The sequence below is a fragment of the Haliotis asinina genome, chromosome 2 (genome assembly GCF_037392515.1).
Source record: "Haliotis asinina isolate JCU_RB_2024 chromosome 2, JCU_Hal_asi_v2, whole genome shotgun sequence".
Lineage (NCBI taxonomy): Eukaryota > Metazoa > Mollusca > Gastropoda > Lepetellida > Haliotidae > Haliotis > Haliotis asinina.
Genome location: NC_090281.1, coordinates 33,108,470 through 33,127,309, shown reverse-complemented (window position 1 = coordinate 33,127,309; position 18,840 = coordinate 33,108,470). Strand labels below are relative to the sequence as shown.

The window sequence follows — 18,840 nt, the reverse complement described above, 5'->3', positions numbered from 1 at the left end:
ATGATTGTCGAGATGAGTGAGAGAGTATGTTTTTACGCTGCTTTCAGTAATATCACAGCAACATCATGGCGAGGTAAACCAAAATGGGGATTCACACATTGTACCTATGTGGGGAATCTTCAGTGAGACGTGCAAGCGCTTTAACCATAGCACTACCACACTGCCCTGATCATCAGTATGAATTTGTGTAATCTGTGATAATGTACATGAACTATTTTGATGAAACACACATGAAGGTCTTATTCACTGGCTATTCTAAGATACTTTGTTGGTAATCCAAGTCACTACTCACCATTGATGTGAAATATGTTGATTTCTTTCAGGTTGTTTAGTCATTTAGTCAAAGTTACCTCAAGGTTATTTATTGATAATCGATCAATATTCATTTAGTGATGATCAATCTCCATGATCTATTTCAGTAGCAATCCTGAGTTGTTGGCATCATCTGGGTTCAAATGTCAGCTTATCAGCACATCTAGCCAAATTCCTGTTGCCAAACTGAAAATGGAAATAGGCACAGTAACTGGATTAACGTAGACATGTTGTATGTGATTACTTTTATCGGCTGCATTGCATGTATTTGTATCCGGGTCTGCAGGACAGTCTAAGTCCCACATTTAACATGACCATCCATCATTTTATGAGTATACTTTCATAGTAATACAAAGGGGAATGAATGCAGGACACTTTTGTGGAGTAACTTCTTTTGTTTTCTTTCCACAATGTATCCCATCCAGGATTCGAACCCACACCCTCAGACCCAAGCACCTAATTCAGGGCACGATTTAGTGCTTTGTCACTTGCACTGGTGCAACCCAATATTACAAAGTGCTACCTAGTTGTTTGTGTAACTTTCACCAGGTGCAAGTCACGTTTTAAGTGGATAACCATCTGAGTGAAACAGCTAAATAATTGCATCTACATGTTGCACTGAGAGCAGTGTACCTGGTATTTGGCTGGTGCAACTAGGTTTTATGTTGGGTTGCACTTGGTGCATGCAGGGTAGCATCTTTTAAATAGAGCCCTGTATTTTCCAGCACACAAAGTCAAACCCCTCGAGGAAGCTGTTGTAGCTTCATGGGTTAGACAGTCAGACTTTATGTGCTGTCAATAAAGTGCCTGACTCTGATTGTGTGGGTTCATATCCTGGATGGGACTCAATCCAACAAAAGTGGTAGAATCTGTACTTCACTGCCAAAGTGTAATCCCAAAATATAACGTGTTATGTATGGTTTTACAGCTTGCATAAATGATTCATTCACAATGATAATAATGATCTACGGAGCATACATCTGAAATCACCTTCTCTCTGAAGATTTAGAGTCACATTCCCATCTCATTCTTCCAGATACCCATATACTGTTGTGTGAACAGTGGCATAGTTCGAGCTCATATGGTGAAGGAGGCACCAGCATTGATCACTATAACAAAATAATAATACCCAATTTGACCGCAATGATAAGGCTGCCCCAATCCAACTTGACCACCAAGACAAAACTATCAACTCCCTATCGACCACTAGGACAAAACTGTCAACCCCCAACCCCCACTGGGACAAAGAGAGCTCATGCTAGTCTAGATTATCTGGCAAGTCTAGATTTCCACAGTTCCTGAAAATGAAGGAAGTCTTAGGGCTCTTTTTCATTATACTTTGTTTAGTTGGGTTTTATAACTATGAACTGTATTTTCTGTAAAATATGTTAATTTCAGAGACAAGTTAGTCAAGGAAAAAAGTATCAGCCCCCAAATTGACCACTAGGACAAAACTCTGGACACCAAAATTGACATTTGAGGACAAACCTATCAACACTGAAGTCAGCAACCAGGACAAAACTATCATAACCCAAACCAACCACTAGGATAAAATCATCCATATTCAAATTGACCACTATGACAAAACTATCAACACCCAAATCAACCACTAGGATAAAATCATCCATATTCAAATTGACCACTATGACAAAACTATCAACACCCAAATCAACCACTGAGGTAATGCCAGATAATGGCTGATATTTCAGATTCAAAACTCAAATATATTCATTCGTACCACCACAACCTAATATGGCATATGAGTAATCATGATGTATTTTACAAGTAATCATTATAATTACGTGTAAAATATTGAAGAAAACCTTCTTATAAACAAACTATACTCTTGGCAGGCAGACAGGGTGACAACGTTTATGTGATGCACATGCAGTGAATGGCAGGAACGGTCTCAAAATATCAAGTGGCAGAATGACCACTGCAGAATGACCTCTGGTTGGGCACACTAGCGGAATTACAACAGGAGCAACTTGGCAGACGTTAATGCTGTCATGTAGACAGTATTCGTCCTCAATTTTGTGAACAGTCTCCAGCCTTTTGCCACACTTCTGGGGTAATTCTCGCATAACAAGCATACACAAGTTCTTTAATGTCTGAAAGCTTGAATGTGGTATTATTGCGAGCAGTAAAATTCTTAGCGTTTCCCCAAATTGGCTTGATTGGGTTGAGCTTACAGTGCCATACTTGTGTACGCAGAACTATGTGGCCCTTTTTTGCAGCAGTTTGTCAGTGATGGATTGGATTGGCCTCTTGTGCTGCTGGATTTTTCCCATGACATAGCGTTGTGTTTGTGATTACCTGTAAGGCATGTTACAGGAAGAGAGAAAATCCTGCAACTGGGCCTTGTTGCATTGCTCATGGTGGGTGTGATGGTACCAGGGACACGCAGGGTGTGGTAACTGGTTTTACCCAAAATGATAATGCTTGGTTTGACAAGCTGAGGTAATTATATTCTGTATTTCAAAACTACAGTTTGGACTGTTGTTAAAACATCAATTTCCTCCTGTGAAGTCACCGTTCAAGTGCATTTGTTCTTCAGAGCTATAATATCCAACCAGTTAGATTTGTACATGTATCATATGTGTGCTTTTATCTTGTCTCAAATTCATCACATTGATATTGAAGCAGAAAAGCATTTTCCACGCTTTTCCGGTATTACTTTAGGACAAAACTGTCAGCCCCCAACGTGACCACTGACAAAACTATTGGCACCCAAATGAATCATTAGGTCAAAACTAGCAACACCCAAACCAATCATTAAGACAAAAGTATCAACACCCAAATCGATCATTAGGTCAAAACTATCAATTACGAAACTGACCACTAGGACAAAACTATCAAGACCCTAATCAACCACTATGAGAGAACTGTAGACACCAATTTTGACCACTAGGACAAAACTGTACAAATCTACAACTAGGGCAACTGTCAACACCCAAACTGACCACTGGCCAACTGTAAACACCCAAATTGACAATTAGGACAAAACTGTCAACACTCAAAGTGGTCGCTAGGACAAAACTATCAACACCCCAATCAATTGCAAGGACAGATCTATCAACATCCCAATCGACCAGTACAAAACTGTGGACTCCATGAATGATGACGTATAAGGAATGCTCAATCATAGTCAATGGCTGAATAAAATCTGAAGCATTCCAAAATGTCTCCTGGAAGAGAGCATAGTGGTTCTTGATAAGAGCATATAAAATAGGAGAACATTGTTAAACCAGCTGTGAAATACATGTTGTAATTCAAGCTTCTTGCTGTTTATACCCTTTGTGCATCTCCAACTGACTGTGAGCCAGTTTCATTGGAGACAGGAGCAGGACCTGAAAATTATAGCGCTGTAAAACCATGTTGTAGATGGATTAATGTTGCATTGATATTTATTGAACAATAGCTTCATTCTATGGCAAGGAAGTAAAGTCTTCAAATTTACATAAAATATCATGCTGTATTTTAGTTTTCAAATCATCAGCCTTCAGTTCAGTAGCCAAGGACTTAATGTGTGTTTTAAATGATTTTTGTCATGAGACAAAATAATAGAACCATTAGTGCTTGTTCCTTGGGAATCACGCAGAAGACAGGTATATTTCAAAGGGGGTAAGCACATAGAATGAAACACTGATAACTAAAGGAGTTGGTCTAACTTAATGCTCATCACATACAGCATATGCATTTGTTTCACCGTTCCACCTACTGCGCTTACTCCCTCATAATACAAACTAATAATAGTGATTAGATCGTTCGTTAAACAACATGATTGTTTGCTGAACAACTTTTATCCCAAGCTGAATAAAATTTGACATTTTACTGTTCAGTTTGTAAGACAAGATTATTAGGACTCGCAATCTTAATTTTACTTATTTTATTTACTATTTATACAAAGTGAAATGCCATCAGTATGTCTTCACTGCATACTGACTGTTTTATGTGGGATATTGTGGGTTCAGTTTTTCTTTTTCTTGTATGTATATGCCTTTGGCAACCCGTTGGCAGTGCAGTGTCTGTGAAATTATAATGATACAATATTATTTAATCCCTCATGTTCTCAGTCACACATACTTGATCCTTGCACTTATCAACATTACTTTCAGTTGCATTTTCTGGAATAATTTCCTGGTTTGGATTTAGTTTTGTTTGTTGTTTAATGCCACATTCAGTAATATTCTAGCTGTGATATGGAGGTCTGTAAATAATCAAATCGGACCAGACAATCCAGTGATCAACATCATGAGCATTGATCTATGTAATGTGGATATGAAGTCATATCAACAAAGTCAACGAGTTTGGCCGTCCAGTACTGTCAGTCACCTCTTTCAACAATCATGGTCACTGAAGACTCATTCTAACCCTGATCTTTGTCAGTTTCCTGGTTATGAAGTTGTGTTCATAAAGACAGTGCTTTTGTGGTTTGTTTACAAATATTATCAAGGTTATCATGTCATTGCCCACAAAGCAGTGTTCAAAAAAGATAGGATTAGGGGAAAGTCATTGGTTAAAGTGTTTGCCTGTCAACCCGATGACCCAGGTTTGATTCCCCACATAGGTAGAGGGTGTGATGGCCATTTCTTGGTGTTCCCTGCCATGATATTTCTGGAATATTGCTAAAAGCGGCGTAGAACTAAACCCACTCTCTCACTTACTACAGTAGGGCTGGCTAAAGTCATCAACAAGTGGAAATATGTTGTGATAGGAATTATTACATGGAAACTGTGTCATCAATAATAGTGTTCAGTTACTTTTGAGATAGAAAAGAAAGTTATAATTTTCTCACACAATATACAAATTTAGGACTTTAACTCATAGTCTGTTAAAATGTTTTTACACAGTATGCAAATTTAGGACTTTAACTCTTATTCTGTTATAATTTTCCGACACATTATACAAATTTAGGACTTAAGTCATGGTATGCAGGTGTTTTCAACGTGTTCTTTTGTTAAGGGTCCATGCAAAAGCATGTCACTACTCATGAGTTCCAATCAATCACATGAGCCAGTAGACCGATACTGTGAATAGAGATCCAAACATCAATGATCATGAACCTCCTATTTCTCAAATGTCACCTCCAACTTTCAGGGTGATGGGGTAGCCCTGTGGTTTAAGCACTTGCTCATCACACTGCAGACCGAGTTTGATTTTCCACATGGTCTTACAGTCAGGCAGAACACTTTTCATAATGGTATTTGGTCACTTTACTAAAAATAACTTTACTAAATGGCTGTTCGTCAAATCAGGACCCATGACTTTTTACGTTTCTGGGTCCTTAGAGCCTGCAGCTTTTCATGGTTAAGGGGAAACACTGCTTGTAATGAAAGCACTTGCTCTTCAGACTGCAGATGGGGTTCAAATCCTCACATGAGTATAATGTGTGAAGCACATTTCTGGTGTCCCCTGCCCATGATGTCAGAATATTGCTTGCTACAAGTGACATATAACTATACTCACCTTGCAGACACATCGTGGCAATGTCGTGGCAAGAGATCCGAGGACAGCTCCAGCAGAACTTAGACCCACATCTTAGTAACCAACTATGTCAGCTGTACAACCGACACCACATACCAATGATTGTACGCCGCAAGTATTCACGCTGGTTCGAGGAAAATATCTGGTGAGTGATGTCATCGCCATCGCCATCGCCATCTTATTCACTTTTAGCATCTTAATCTCTTTTCTATGGTCACATTGACTTGCAGTTGTTTGAATACACTTGAGAGTGCCTTTGAAATTGCTGATGCCTTGTACAATTTAACTGTCCAAAAAAGTTGTTTTCATTGTGCCACAATGTCCATTACACTGTTTCTATAGTGCTACAATGTTACTAGATGACAGCATCCATAGATTTTATTTGTGTTCCTTGTTCTCAGTGTCAACACTTGATACGGGGGACATAGAATGTAGTACTCAGGCATAAGCAGACATTTAAATCACTTTGTTTCCTTTTAAGAAAGAACTTAATTCATTTATGAATCGCTTGAAATGTGAAGGAGGTTGGATACAAAATATAATAATTTCAAGGAATTGCTAAATTTGGTATCGTTTTGTAGAAAAATGTGTCATGAATGGAAAAAAATATACATTTTTGAAAAAAAATATGATTTGTCTTTATAATAGCAGGATATATTCATAAAATGAATTTTTATATAGTAAATTCACACTAGATTAATATTTAAAATATGTTCCAAGGGATTATGAACATCGCCTCCAATCATAACAGCATACCCAATTAAAATTTGATAAGGGGAGATAACTCTGGCCCAGTTTTACCTCAGGATAAATGCTTGTGAGGTCAAAATATCATGAAGTATGATTTGAAGCAAGATAATGGGAAATAACTGCGTAACATTAGATGATGATGATGATGGTGATGATGGTGATGATGATGATAATGATGATGATGTACTCTAGGCCAGACGTGATGGAGGAGCAGAAGGCATGCCGGCTATACAAGGAGCTGATGACCCTCATGTCAGATGACATCGAGACACTGAAGGAAGACCAGGATCATGTTCTTGAGGCCGTGGAGATCGCTAACGCCAAGACAAAGATCAAGGTCAGAATACAGAAGTGTTTTACAGGAGTTGTGTCCATTGACCTTGTCAGAGTAGAAATACTATGGCATCAGACTCTTGTTTGATCAATATTGAAGTTAGTAACTGTTGATGCTTTATGTTTCAGCTACACTTATGCCCAAATATATAAGGGCAGCTTGTTCCAAGATATACAGATTAACTCAGATTTGATTATTTTTTAATTGCAGGAGTCCTTCGGCCATAGCCCAGCAGAGTTTTTAAAAGGTGTCATTCATGCTTTGGATGAAGAGAAGAAGATCATCTCAGGCTATAAGGTAAGAGTCGAGGATGGTAAATTTTGATATAGGGGTGATATTGCCATACAGATATGCTATTCTGAGCAGCATGCTATTGTGATAGAAATTGTCTATTGCAGCATGCTATTGTGATAGAGATTGTCTATTGCAGCATGCTATTGTGATAGAGATTGTCTATTGCAGCATGCTATTGTGATAAAGATTGTCTGTTGCAGCATGCTATTGTGATAGAGATCATCTGTTGCAACATGCTATTGTGATATAGTCTATTGCAACCTGCTATTGTGATAAAGATGGTTGCACCACCAATGGTTGCAACATAATTACAATAGTAATTTTTCTCCTTGAATTGTCTGATGTGAAGTCATTTCCCAAATGAATGTAAGTTTTATATGAAATAAAAAAAAGCTAAAGTAGTTTCAGTCTTTTTTAATACCAGACATGAAACCTGAAACCCTGATCAAGTAAACAGTTAAAACATAAACGCAATAAAGCTGCAAGTCTCCACCCAAAAAATAAAAAAAATATGAAATAATATAAATATTTGTCAACAGAAATCAATTGCTAACCTATCAATAGTCACACATATTATCAATGCATCGATAGGTTCTTTTTTCTACCATTGATTAATTGTTATCAGAGATTCAACAATTGCAATCCATTGATAGTTTCATGCATACTTACAGCCCTACTTGGGATGTAATGTGAGACGCATGAGTTAACTCCCCTTACATGCTTAGCCTCAGACATTAGATGATTCTCCAATTGTCTGGGTCAGAAAAGTCCAGAAGCATAAAAGTTAATTTTTAACATACTGACAGACAAAACAGATTACATCTGTCCACAATATGAAAGTTTTTAAAACAAATAATAACAACAGAGTTTGACACTATTTTTGTATGTAGATATGTCTACAGCAGCCTGGGTACCAGTCAGTTTGCTCAAACTGACAAAGCTTACTCAATACTAATCATGTTTTGTTGTATGGTTGTAGGTGCAGGTGAAGATGGAGGAAGAGGTAGAGGAGGATGTCGCCATCAATGACATCTTCAGTCCGCAACTGGAAGAAATGCGAAGAGAAATTGAGGTATGCCAAGAGACATAGCTCTTGACAAAGGCATAAATTTGCCAAAGGCTATGGTATGGTCTTGTGGTTAAAGTGTTCACAGGTCTGAAACACAGGCATAAGAGGCAACTAACGGGATCGGGTGGTCAGGCTCGCTGACTTGGTTGACACGTCATCGGTTCCCAATTGCGCAGATCGATGCTCATGTTGTTGGTCACTGGATTGTCTGGTCCAGGCTCGATTATTTACAGACCGCCGCCATATAGCTGGAATATTGCTGAGTGCGGCGTAAAACTGAACTCACTCACTCACTCTGAAATACAGGTTTCCTTGACATAATTTAGCAGAATACAGGGAAATGCTGATAAAATATTCCAATCCACCTTGTACCTTATTACGTCTTTGTTCACATGATAGCTGACTAACTTCACGAGCAAAACAAGGCCAGCCATGAGGTCTGACCAATCATCTATAGACCCAAGTGGTTAAACTCACTGACTTAGTTAACGTGTCATTTTATTCCAGACGAGTAGATCAATGCTTATACCGTTGATGACAGGATTGTCTGGTTACTTAAAGTCCACAATCTGATAGCAGGATTATTGTTGATGTTGCACATATGCTGTGTTAAACAACCCTCACTCACTCACATGCTTGCTCACTCACCAACCAACTCGCTCACTTGCTCACTTGCTCGCTCGCTTACTCACTCACTCTGTAATCGTCATGACATCCATTTTCTTTTCAGAACCTGGAACAGCTTGCTGCAACAGCCAACAACCATCTCTCAGTTGCAAAGCAAAATAGGGACGAAATGTTAGGTAGGTGCTTTGATGGTCATGAAAATTAAACTGTAACTCATACCACTGGAAAAACCGAAGGCAGTGACTTGCATTTGTGCATTAAATCAGTTGTATCCATATATGGATAGGTTTCATACTGACTTGGCACACGACAGAGTTACGAGGTGTTGCATTGGGGTTTCAGATTCTGTATCTTAGTCAAAATGCATCTCATGATGTTACAAAAAAATCAAATCAGTGGTTCGTTTGATTTCCGTCTCAGTGTGGGTCCGATTCCCACATAAGACTAAAGAACATACTGCATGTGGGTGTCTGTTGAATTTTTATGTGTTGACATCTTTTTTTCATTTTGCAGAAGATAAAGACTTTGACTACTCTGTTATCATCAACCAAATAGGAGGAAATTTCAGCCAAGAAGAGCTCTATAACTTGTACACGCAGAAACAGAATGAGACAAAGCGAATAATTGAGGAGAACATTGTTTCTTTCAATGGAAACAGACAGGTCAGCATTTTTTTGCAGATGACCAAAACATAGTTTCTGGTTACCCTAGTTACACAGAAGTAAAACCAAGTGAATGATCGTAATTCCTCCTTTGAGTGGCATTTAGAAGTTATTATTAGTCACTTACTCGATAGCGATTTTACACCGAAACTTCACTTGCATTATTATTGAAGAAGTTGTATATCCATAGAACTCTCTCACTTGTTGATATACAACATATTCATTATTGATGTAAGCAGTGAAGGTACGAACATGGTTATTAAGCGAGTGATGATCGATGATGATGATGATGATGATGATGATGATGATATATTTTCATTATTATTATTGTATATATTATTAAAATTGTTAGTTTTACATACTTGGAGTATATTCATTGTACATATAAAGATAATGGACACATCCAAGTTTTTTTTTCTTCTCTTTTTAGCTGTTACATACAATGACCGCTCACACATCCATACAGTGATATTGCTAAATACTTGCTAGATGTTGCAGAAAACAATGTTCAGTCAAATCACTGGAGCTAGAAACTAATATTTCAATGTAAATCGACAAGGGATCGAAAGAGATGGGAGTTTCAAGACCAGGGCTCAGATTTTCGAAGCTCTCTTAGTGCTAAGATAGTCGTAATTAATGTTAATGTATGGCACTTACGACTATCTTAGTGCTGAGAGAGCTTCGAAAATCTAGGCCCAGAGGAACCTCTAGACCTGCTTCATTCTGAGCTTCCTTCATTGAAGGTGCTGAGTGTAGGGAAGTAATGAGAGATTGGGAGACAACAAAATCACTCATTTCAGAAACTGCTTAGAGTAATGTGTGACTCTATTGGGTGACGTAGCATAGTGGTGAAGGCGTTTGCTGGTCACCATGGAGACCTGGGTTCGATTCCTCACATGGGTACAATATGTGAAGCATGTTTCTGGTGTCTCCTGCGATGTCATTGCTGGAATATTGCTAAAAGTAGTTGCAGTGGTTTAGTCTAATGGTGAAACCATGTGCTCATCATCCTGAAGACCGGCTTTCGATTCCTCACATGAGTGCAATGTGTGAAGTCTATTTCTGGTGCTGGAATATTGCTCAAAGCGGCGTAAAACCATATTTGCTCACTTACTAAAAGTGGTGTAAAATTAGACTCACTGAGTGTTATATTTGATATTTCAGCTGGTACAGATGACGCTGAGAACAAAGCTTAAGGACCTACAGCGCCTTCATACAGAGATTCTGGAGAAGGTCTCCGAGTTCAAGCACCAACAGAAGCTGGCTTTTGTCCGGGCAGCAGTCAAACCTCGGATTGAAGAAGTTGAAAAATGGTTAGACTTCAAACACACTTATCAATTCTTTGGTTTCTTTATGTTTCTTGTTTTAAATAAATTTAATGCTATTCACAAGTTAATATTTCAGTGACAAAAAGGGTTGGAGTTTGAATAAGCCTGTCGCAATCTGTAATGGTATACAATGTGACAGACAGACTGGTGACTTGGTTCATACCAAGCGATCATAGCATTTATTCTTGTCCATGTATTGGTTTCAGTTAAATTACAGGCTGGTAGGTTGGTTAACAGTGCTCTAATCCTTATTCCGGATATATCGCAACAGTTTGTAAATAATTGAGTCTGGACCAGACAATTCAGTGATAAAACATCGTGAGCTTCAATCTAGGCAATTGGTTGTCACTGACATGTGACATTAGTCACCATTTACAACAAGCATGCATTGCTGATGACCACTTCTCACCTTGGTCTTGACGGGTCTGACAGACCTTGAATATAGCTGATTACTGTAGACTACTGATCACTGCTGTAAACAACAGACCAAACAAAAGTACTACAGTTCCAATTTACAGGTGTCATATTGTCTTGGAAGTAATGCATTGAAATTATAGCACTTTATTATCTGGGTTTTTTTTTCACTTTATTTTTTTAATAAGTTAAGATGTTTTGTTTTCAGTTAGATGTTTCTCGATAAAAATATTGCTGACTTGCCAAAAAATGTTTACTGACTCATCACTTCAGGTGTGGAAACCTTGGTAATGTGTGCTGGAAGCTGTTCCAACTGACCAACAGTCCTGAATTCCGTGAGGTCATCTCAACGTCGCTGCATTCTGTGGAGGAAATGGAACAAAAGGTGGCACCCTCTATCGCTGCGGAGGACAACGCGGAAGTGGAGACAATGATCATGCAACTGCGTGAGATGTTCAAGAAGCTTCTTGAAGAGTGAGTAATTTCATTGTAGTCCTTTGAGTGAGTGAGTGAATGAGTAAGTGGGTGAGTGAATGAGTGAGTGAGTGAGTTTGATTCCACATTTAGCAATGTTCCTGCAATGTCATGGTGAAGGAACCCAGAAATGAATTTGCACATAGCACATTGTGTGATTGGTTGAAGATTCGCTCATTACTACACAGACCTGAGTTTGATTCCGAACAAGGGTACAGTGTATGAAGCCTATTTCTGGTTCCCAAGTTGATATTGTTGAGATATTGATAAAAGCAGCGTATAATCTTACTCTCACCAACTGTGAACCAGGCATTGCAGATTGAAATACAGTGTGGATCCTAATGCAGTAAACTTTTATTGAGATTCTCTTGTGGATCAAAGATCAAATTACATTATTCAAGTACAGATGTTTATTAATTTTTGTAAAAGATTTTGATTGTTTGCTTCCTGAATTAAAGGTAGTATTGTGGTTTTATATTATACATGTTCATGACCCAGGACCTTCATTGTGACAACACAGCCCCCAGAAGTGCTGAAGATGGTTGGCGCCAGGAACAAGGGCACCAGTCGAGAGTTCCATGCTTCAGTCAGGTAATTCTAATAGGACATGTAACAATGTTAAACTCACTCAGTTTTGTCTTCCAAGTTGCATAGATATATTTCATTGAAGAATAACTCATAATTTGAAACAAATGAGTGAGTGAGTTTAGTTTTATGTCATTCTCCACAATATTCCAACTATATGGCAGCAGTCTGTAAATAATTAAGCCAAACAATCCAGTGATCAACATCATGAGCATAGATCTATAGGAACCGATGAGTTACTGACGATCAATTCTAACCCAGATGTTCACTAGTCAAATCAATGACCTTCACCCTCAGTTCAAATGCTCATTGCACACAATAATATGAATAATGTCAAGATAATGGTTCTCCCTAAATGATGTTACATGTTATCTTTGAAGGACACATCTACAACACTGATAAAATGAAAACTATTGGACCCACTAAGTACAGTCTCTACCTTCCATTTAATCAATACCAACGCCCTGAGCATGTACTGGTTTAGTGGATACGTGTGCTATATATAAATATTGTATGATATTTATGATATGTTCTAATGTTCTAGTCATAATAATATATGTTCTTTTCAACAGTAAATAAGGACCCCTTTGCTTTGAAAATTTTACAAAAGGGACTCTTAGAAAGCGTAAAAAGTTATTTATTCAATATAAACATGTCTGAAATGTCAATGGAACTTCGAAGGGAGGGTGTGTGTAACATTTACTTGGTGGTTGTCTCCCTTGTCTACGTGGATGTTTACTGTAACTGTGTGAAATATATGCAGAGACACATGGACATGTATGATAATTTTTGGACTTGGATCTTAAGTTTGTCCTACAGAACCTGAAACAAATATATCCTATTCAAATGTAAATATAACTTTAAAAACATTAAAAATAATTACACTCAAGTTAAATCTCCAGTCCGCATTACTCACAGACTTCGTCTCTGTCTCTTTCAATGAATGCACAAAAAGCATCTCTCCTCTGGTAGATGTGGTAGTCTAGTGTTTAGAGCATTTGCTTGTCATTCCGAAGCCCCAGTTCAATTCCACACATGGTTACAATGTTTGAAACCCATTCCTGGTGTCCCCCACCGTGATATTGCTGGAATATTGCTAAAAGCAGCATAAAACTAAACTTGCTGAACATTCTCTTTCATCAACAAGTTCTACAACACCTAGTTTCTTCTCAACACTGACCACAGCTTTGTGTTTTCAGTATCCTGGCTCTCAGCTACCTACAGATAGAGCAGATTTCCTCGAACGTTGTCGCATGCTTCTTTGCGGAGACAGACATCGGCTCGAAGCGCAAAAAGCAAGTCAATTGTTCTCTCCAAAACAATGAGGCCCAGTTTAAAGCCGCAGGATCCCGACCTGAGGCTTGTTTCAATGAGCTCAAGGTTAAGGACTTTAGTCGAATGAAGGAGAATGATGACAGCCGGGTCTCAAAACAGTTTTATCGTGTGACCTTCAGCACCAAGGTCACTCTGCAGAGTGAATGGATCTTCGACCTTGAGGTAAGATCTTTGTTGTAAATGTAGTTGTTTTGTTTCCTAATTAACAAATGGGACACTTGTGGCTGTATGGTCCAAGGCACTGCTTCTATGATTGATCATTGGTTTGAATCCTGATTGTCCAGATTATTGGTCTAGGTTTGGCAAATCCATACATGTGCTTTTTGGGTTCCAATATCTATCAGTTTGGTAGTTCCTTCTCCATGTAGTGGACACAAACTAGTATTACTGAAATATTGATAGATTGGGTGAGAGAGGAAGCCAGGGTTCTAATAAAAGCAGCATTTATTGTTACTGAATAGTGATACAATACAAGGCATTATATAAAAAGTATGGTTATTCCAAGTTAAAACTGATCAGATTGAAGGTGGCTTAGAATATAACGGACCTGTTTCACAAAGTAATCTTAAGACTAATTCAAACGTAACTGTTATAGTAAACTTAAGCTTAGAGTGATTTCTGGAATACGGCCCTGAGTGCCATTGTACAAAGCAATCTTACATTTGTATGTTATGTTTGGAGATGGGAGTTACAATCACCTGTATGGGAGAGTAAGCGTTGCTTTAAGCCACGTCTGCAATATTGCAGGTATTCACAGCCAGGATTCTGATGAAGCCACTGTTGTTCATTATAGAATAGAGATACAATGCACTGTATTATTAATGATTTTACAAACTGATCTTCAGCATGGTGATTCCAGGCTAGAACTCATCCCATTACATGTTCACATAGAAGGTGACTTGAAAGATAAGGGTCCATTTCGCAAAGTGCAATAAGGCCATCATAACTCTTTTATTGTATCATGACTAGATTGCCACAAGTAATGACTGGGCTTGTCGTAAGAGGCGACAAATGTGAACAGGTGGTCAGGCTCGCTGACTTGATTGACATATGTCATCGGTTCCCAATTCCCTGATCAGTGCTCATACCGTTTATCACTGGATTGTCTGGTCCAAACTGGATTATTCACAGACTGCTGCCACAGGTGGAATATTGCCGAGTGTGGCGTAAAACTAAACTCTCTCACTCACTCACTCACTCTATTTTTTCGTAAGCTTAAGCTAAGATTGCTTTTTGAGTACTTAAGCCACTGTACAAAGCAACAGAAACACCATGACAGCAGTAGTCTGTGTTAAGGTATGGGACTTTCAATCACCTTAGTGCTAGGAATGCTATGTACAGTGGTACATTGGACATGAAGCTTGCTGACCACTGTCTTCACTGACGTCTAAGATCATCAATCACTGGATTGTCTGGCTCAGACATGTTTACAGGAAGCCATTATTTTAGCTGTAATGTTGTTGATGGAGGAAAAGCTAGAAAGGAACAAAAGAGACATTTCTGTCCTCTATCATGCTAATATACTGAACAGCAAAAGAAATGCATCTGGGTTTTTTGGCAAGTTTTTAAATAAAAGACATAAAAACGAACGCATACTTTTATGAGATTTCTTTTATTCAAAACTTGCATTTCTTTTGGTGTTCAATATATATATACATTAGGTGAGTGCACTGTAATTATTCTGATGGCGTCATCTTGTTTTCAGACAATGTCCTTGCCCATCATCATCAACACCGGCAGCAACCAGGCATGTGAGGCCCTCGGGTCCCTCCTGTGGTACTGCTACAACACGGACGATGTGGTGAGTCACACAATCACAGGTGTTTTGTGCTCCATTAAGACTCCTCAATGGATAATCAGAAACATCGTCACTAGGCAAAATTGTTACCAACCCTAAAGTATACAACAACAACAGCAACAACACATGATCTTTGATGATGGTCTCAGTAATAACTACTTTCATCTCGCTGGTTTTTGCTTACTTTTGTAAAAAGCTGAATATTTGTGTTAGGGCTGAGTAAAATGATCGATAGCCGGAATCATTGATAATAAAAATTGTTTATTTTAATCATATGAAAAGGACTTTATTCATTGTCTGCTTTGAAACTATTCTCTTAGTAGTCCATGCATAACACCTTTCATTAGTGAAGTGAAAAATAATGTTTATTTCATTCAGATTGTTAGGCATTTCTTGCTCAAAGTTACATCTCAGATATTTATTGATAATTGATTGATACTTTTTAACAGAGTCCAAATTAGCCACACCTCACAAAACCCTGTCCACCACTTGTAGATGAAATAAAATTTCATGAAATGACTAAAGTATATTGATTGTTGCACAAACTGACGCGTAATGGCTGACCCTTTTAGCCATTTACAAAATGACTGAAATTTTTAGTCATTTCACGTAATGACTGATTTCACAATCTGACTGTGAACATATACAGCATGCAAAATAACCACTGGCCTGTGGCTAGTAAAAATCTAATCACTAGCACAACTGGCTAATAAATTTCAGCAACTCATGGGATCATTTTGTAAATATATCACTCTCTCCCTGACTTGTTATCTTATGATAAACGTTAAAATCATGCAAGGTTATAACCTGACAAACATGTTCATCATGTCAGCAGGTGAAACCCAAATTATGCCAACAATATCTAATTTGCATCTATTTTTGTAATCTTTTGCTCAATTTCTACATTCAAATATTAGGCTAGTGAATTATTTTTTGGGTTAGTAGCTTTCAAGCATAGCTAGCCAGGCTGGATAACAAAATTTATTAACTATTTCTAACACTCTGTGGCATAGAACCAATGAGCACCTGTCGATAGATACTAAGTGTTTAAGAAATCATTTATTACTATTAATATTAGTATTTGAATCACGGAACAGGGCCCTTGTATCTCATTCTGATGCATATTCTATGTACTACATTTTTATACATATGTTATGCACCGACTCCCCCTCAACTCTATGCCCCTCTGTGTTTCAGTACCACAACTTTCATCAACCGTTTCCAAATGAACTTCCCCTGGACAAGGTGCTAGACATGTTGAATTGCTGCCTGCGGACAATAAGTCCCCGGGACCTGCAGGAGGATGAGCGAAGGTTCCTCGGGGAAAAACTCACAGGTACATCCCAACCAGCAGATTCTATGTATCAGTATACGTTTTTCATGGGCAAACATGTCAGTTAGCTTCTGAAATTACAGAAAAATGTGCATTTCAATAGTATTTGTTTAAATGAGGCTGCGACAAATACTTTATGAGTCAGTGTGTGAGCGAATAAGTGTGCTTTTGCGCCTCTGTTAGCTATACTCCAGCAACATCATGGCAGGAGACGCCAGAAATGGGTTTCACGCATTGTACCCATATGGGGAATCGAACCCGAGTCTTCGATGTAAGGAGTGGATGCTTTAACCCCAAATTACCCCACTGCCCAAATACACTATGAAGCAAACATGGTGTGAAGGGAGAGAATCAGACATATTATGAATTTCGGGTAACAAATACAATAACTGGTCAGTAAATACAATTAAAAGTGAGCAGTTGGTGTATTATTTATTATGTATTATTATATATTGTTGTGTATTATTTAGTAGACTACTCTGAAACCAAACTAGCCATGTTGACACATTAAATTAATCAAGATGATCATTATTGGCCTTGTCAATGTCAAATATTATATAGAACAATTGACTATTATCCTGAATGGCTTGGATGTATGCTATTTTGTGCATATGGCACTGATAAATGACACCTAAATTCAAGTGAAAACAGTCCTTTCAAAATAATTTTAATTGATGTTCGGTTCTAATTATCAGAAATAATGAACTGAATTCATGAAGTGATACAGTTTGGTTCGCCAACTACATGAGTGAGCTGTAACAGACCCAGTTTGTGTTCTTTGGAACAGTTTATTTATGGATAAGAATGGTAAACCTTTCTATTGGTAGGGATATTTGAATGTTAAGTTAATAAATGAACTATTGTGATGATATGATTTTAAAATTTACTCAGAAAATACACGAAATTTGGTCTTTATTCATGTGCTGCTCCTTAGATATGTTGAGGACGGCGTTTTGCTGGTAATTGATGCCTAGATATGTCTTCACCACTGATGTGAAATATCAGGGTATGAAATTTCAGCCAGACAACTGGGCTGGTTAGATGTAAAACTTGCCAGCCTTGACCAAAACTTACCTGCCCGCAAGTAATTTAGCCATGTTAAGCAACATACTTTATCATCCAAATGATATTCATTATTTATTTTTGTGTGTGAAGTAATAATGATTTATTATCTTGAAATATTATGAATATCTTTATATGCATGTCTAAATTTTAACCTGACCGTTGGCAGGTGAATTTGAGAATCTGGCAGTCGGTGTTGAAAATGACCCATCATGGGTGGTGGGTAGGCAGGTATTTTGAATGCTGGGAATATGTTGACTTCTTTCATATAAGTTTTAGTTATTTTTGTTCAAAGATACTGTTTCGTTATTTATTGATAATTGTTTGGTATTCAATTAAAGATAATCGATCTGTATGATCTTTATCAATAACCACACCTAGTTTTGTTGCTGTGTTGACATGCCTATGTATTCATGTCTGTCTGGGACATACTTGTGTTAAATGTTACAATATCACATATCCTGGCAAAAATTATCAGATATATCTTTCTTGAAAGGCATTTAGGTGTTTGATGAACATGAATGCATGACACATTTATGTGGATGACATCTTCTTTTCATTCTCTGTACGTTCTTTACACAATTTTATTGTTAGCAAGTTCCTTTTATTCTTTATACAATGTATCCAAATTATAATCTGTTTTATGACTAATTTATGATTATTGGAAAAATCATCAATTGGAAGAATATTTTACAATTATTGGAATGATTATCAGAACTGTCATCACTGTCATCATAAAGTATTATTTATGATTATCACACAACCATCACTTGAAAGAATCATTTATGATTATCAGACATATCATCACTTGACAGAATCATTTGTGATTATTGGACATATCATCACATGAAAGAATCATTCATGATTATTAGAAACATTATCACTTGAAGGAATCATTGATGATTATTAGAAATATCATCACTTGGAAGAACCATACAACCAAAGTATATGAAGGATTGATACACCAATTGAAATA

The 18,840-nt window shown here is 37.7% G+C and overlaps 1 protein-coding gene across 5 annotated transcripts in view; it reads left to right on the top strand.

Moving 5' to 3' along the window:
- The window catches only part of LOC137273626 (signal transducer and activator of transcription 5B-like), a 64,619-nt gene that overhangs the window by 30,077 nt on the left and 15,702 nt on the right, over positions 1-18,840 (top strand). For all 5 annotated transcript variants that reach the window (XM_067806387.1, XM_067806388.1, XM_067806391.1 and 2 more), the window contains exons 2-13: positions 5,789-5,944; positions 6,742-6,886; positions 7,094-7,180; positions 8,157-8,249; positions 8,977-9,049; positions 9,387-9,535; positions 10,700-10,848; positions 11,551-11,751; positions 12,250-12,342; positions 13,536-13,833; positions 15,377-15,472; positions 16,667-16,805. In XM_067806387.1, the coding sequence (XP_067662488.1) occupies positions 5,789-5,944; positions 6,742-6,886; positions 7,094-7,180; positions 8,157-8,249; positions 8,977-9,049; positions 9,387-9,535; positions 10,700-10,848; positions 11,551-11,751; positions 12,250-12,342; positions 13,536-13,833; positions 15,377-15,472; positions 16,667-16,805 (1,679 nt within the window). The remainder of the gene's footprint in view (positions 1-5,788; positions 5,945-6,741; positions 6,887-7,093; positions 7,181-8,156; positions 8,250-8,976; positions 9,050-9,386; positions 9,536-10,699; positions 10,849-11,550; positions 11,752-12,249; positions 12,343-13,535; positions 13,834-15,376; positions 15,473-16,666; positions 16,806-18,840) is intronic.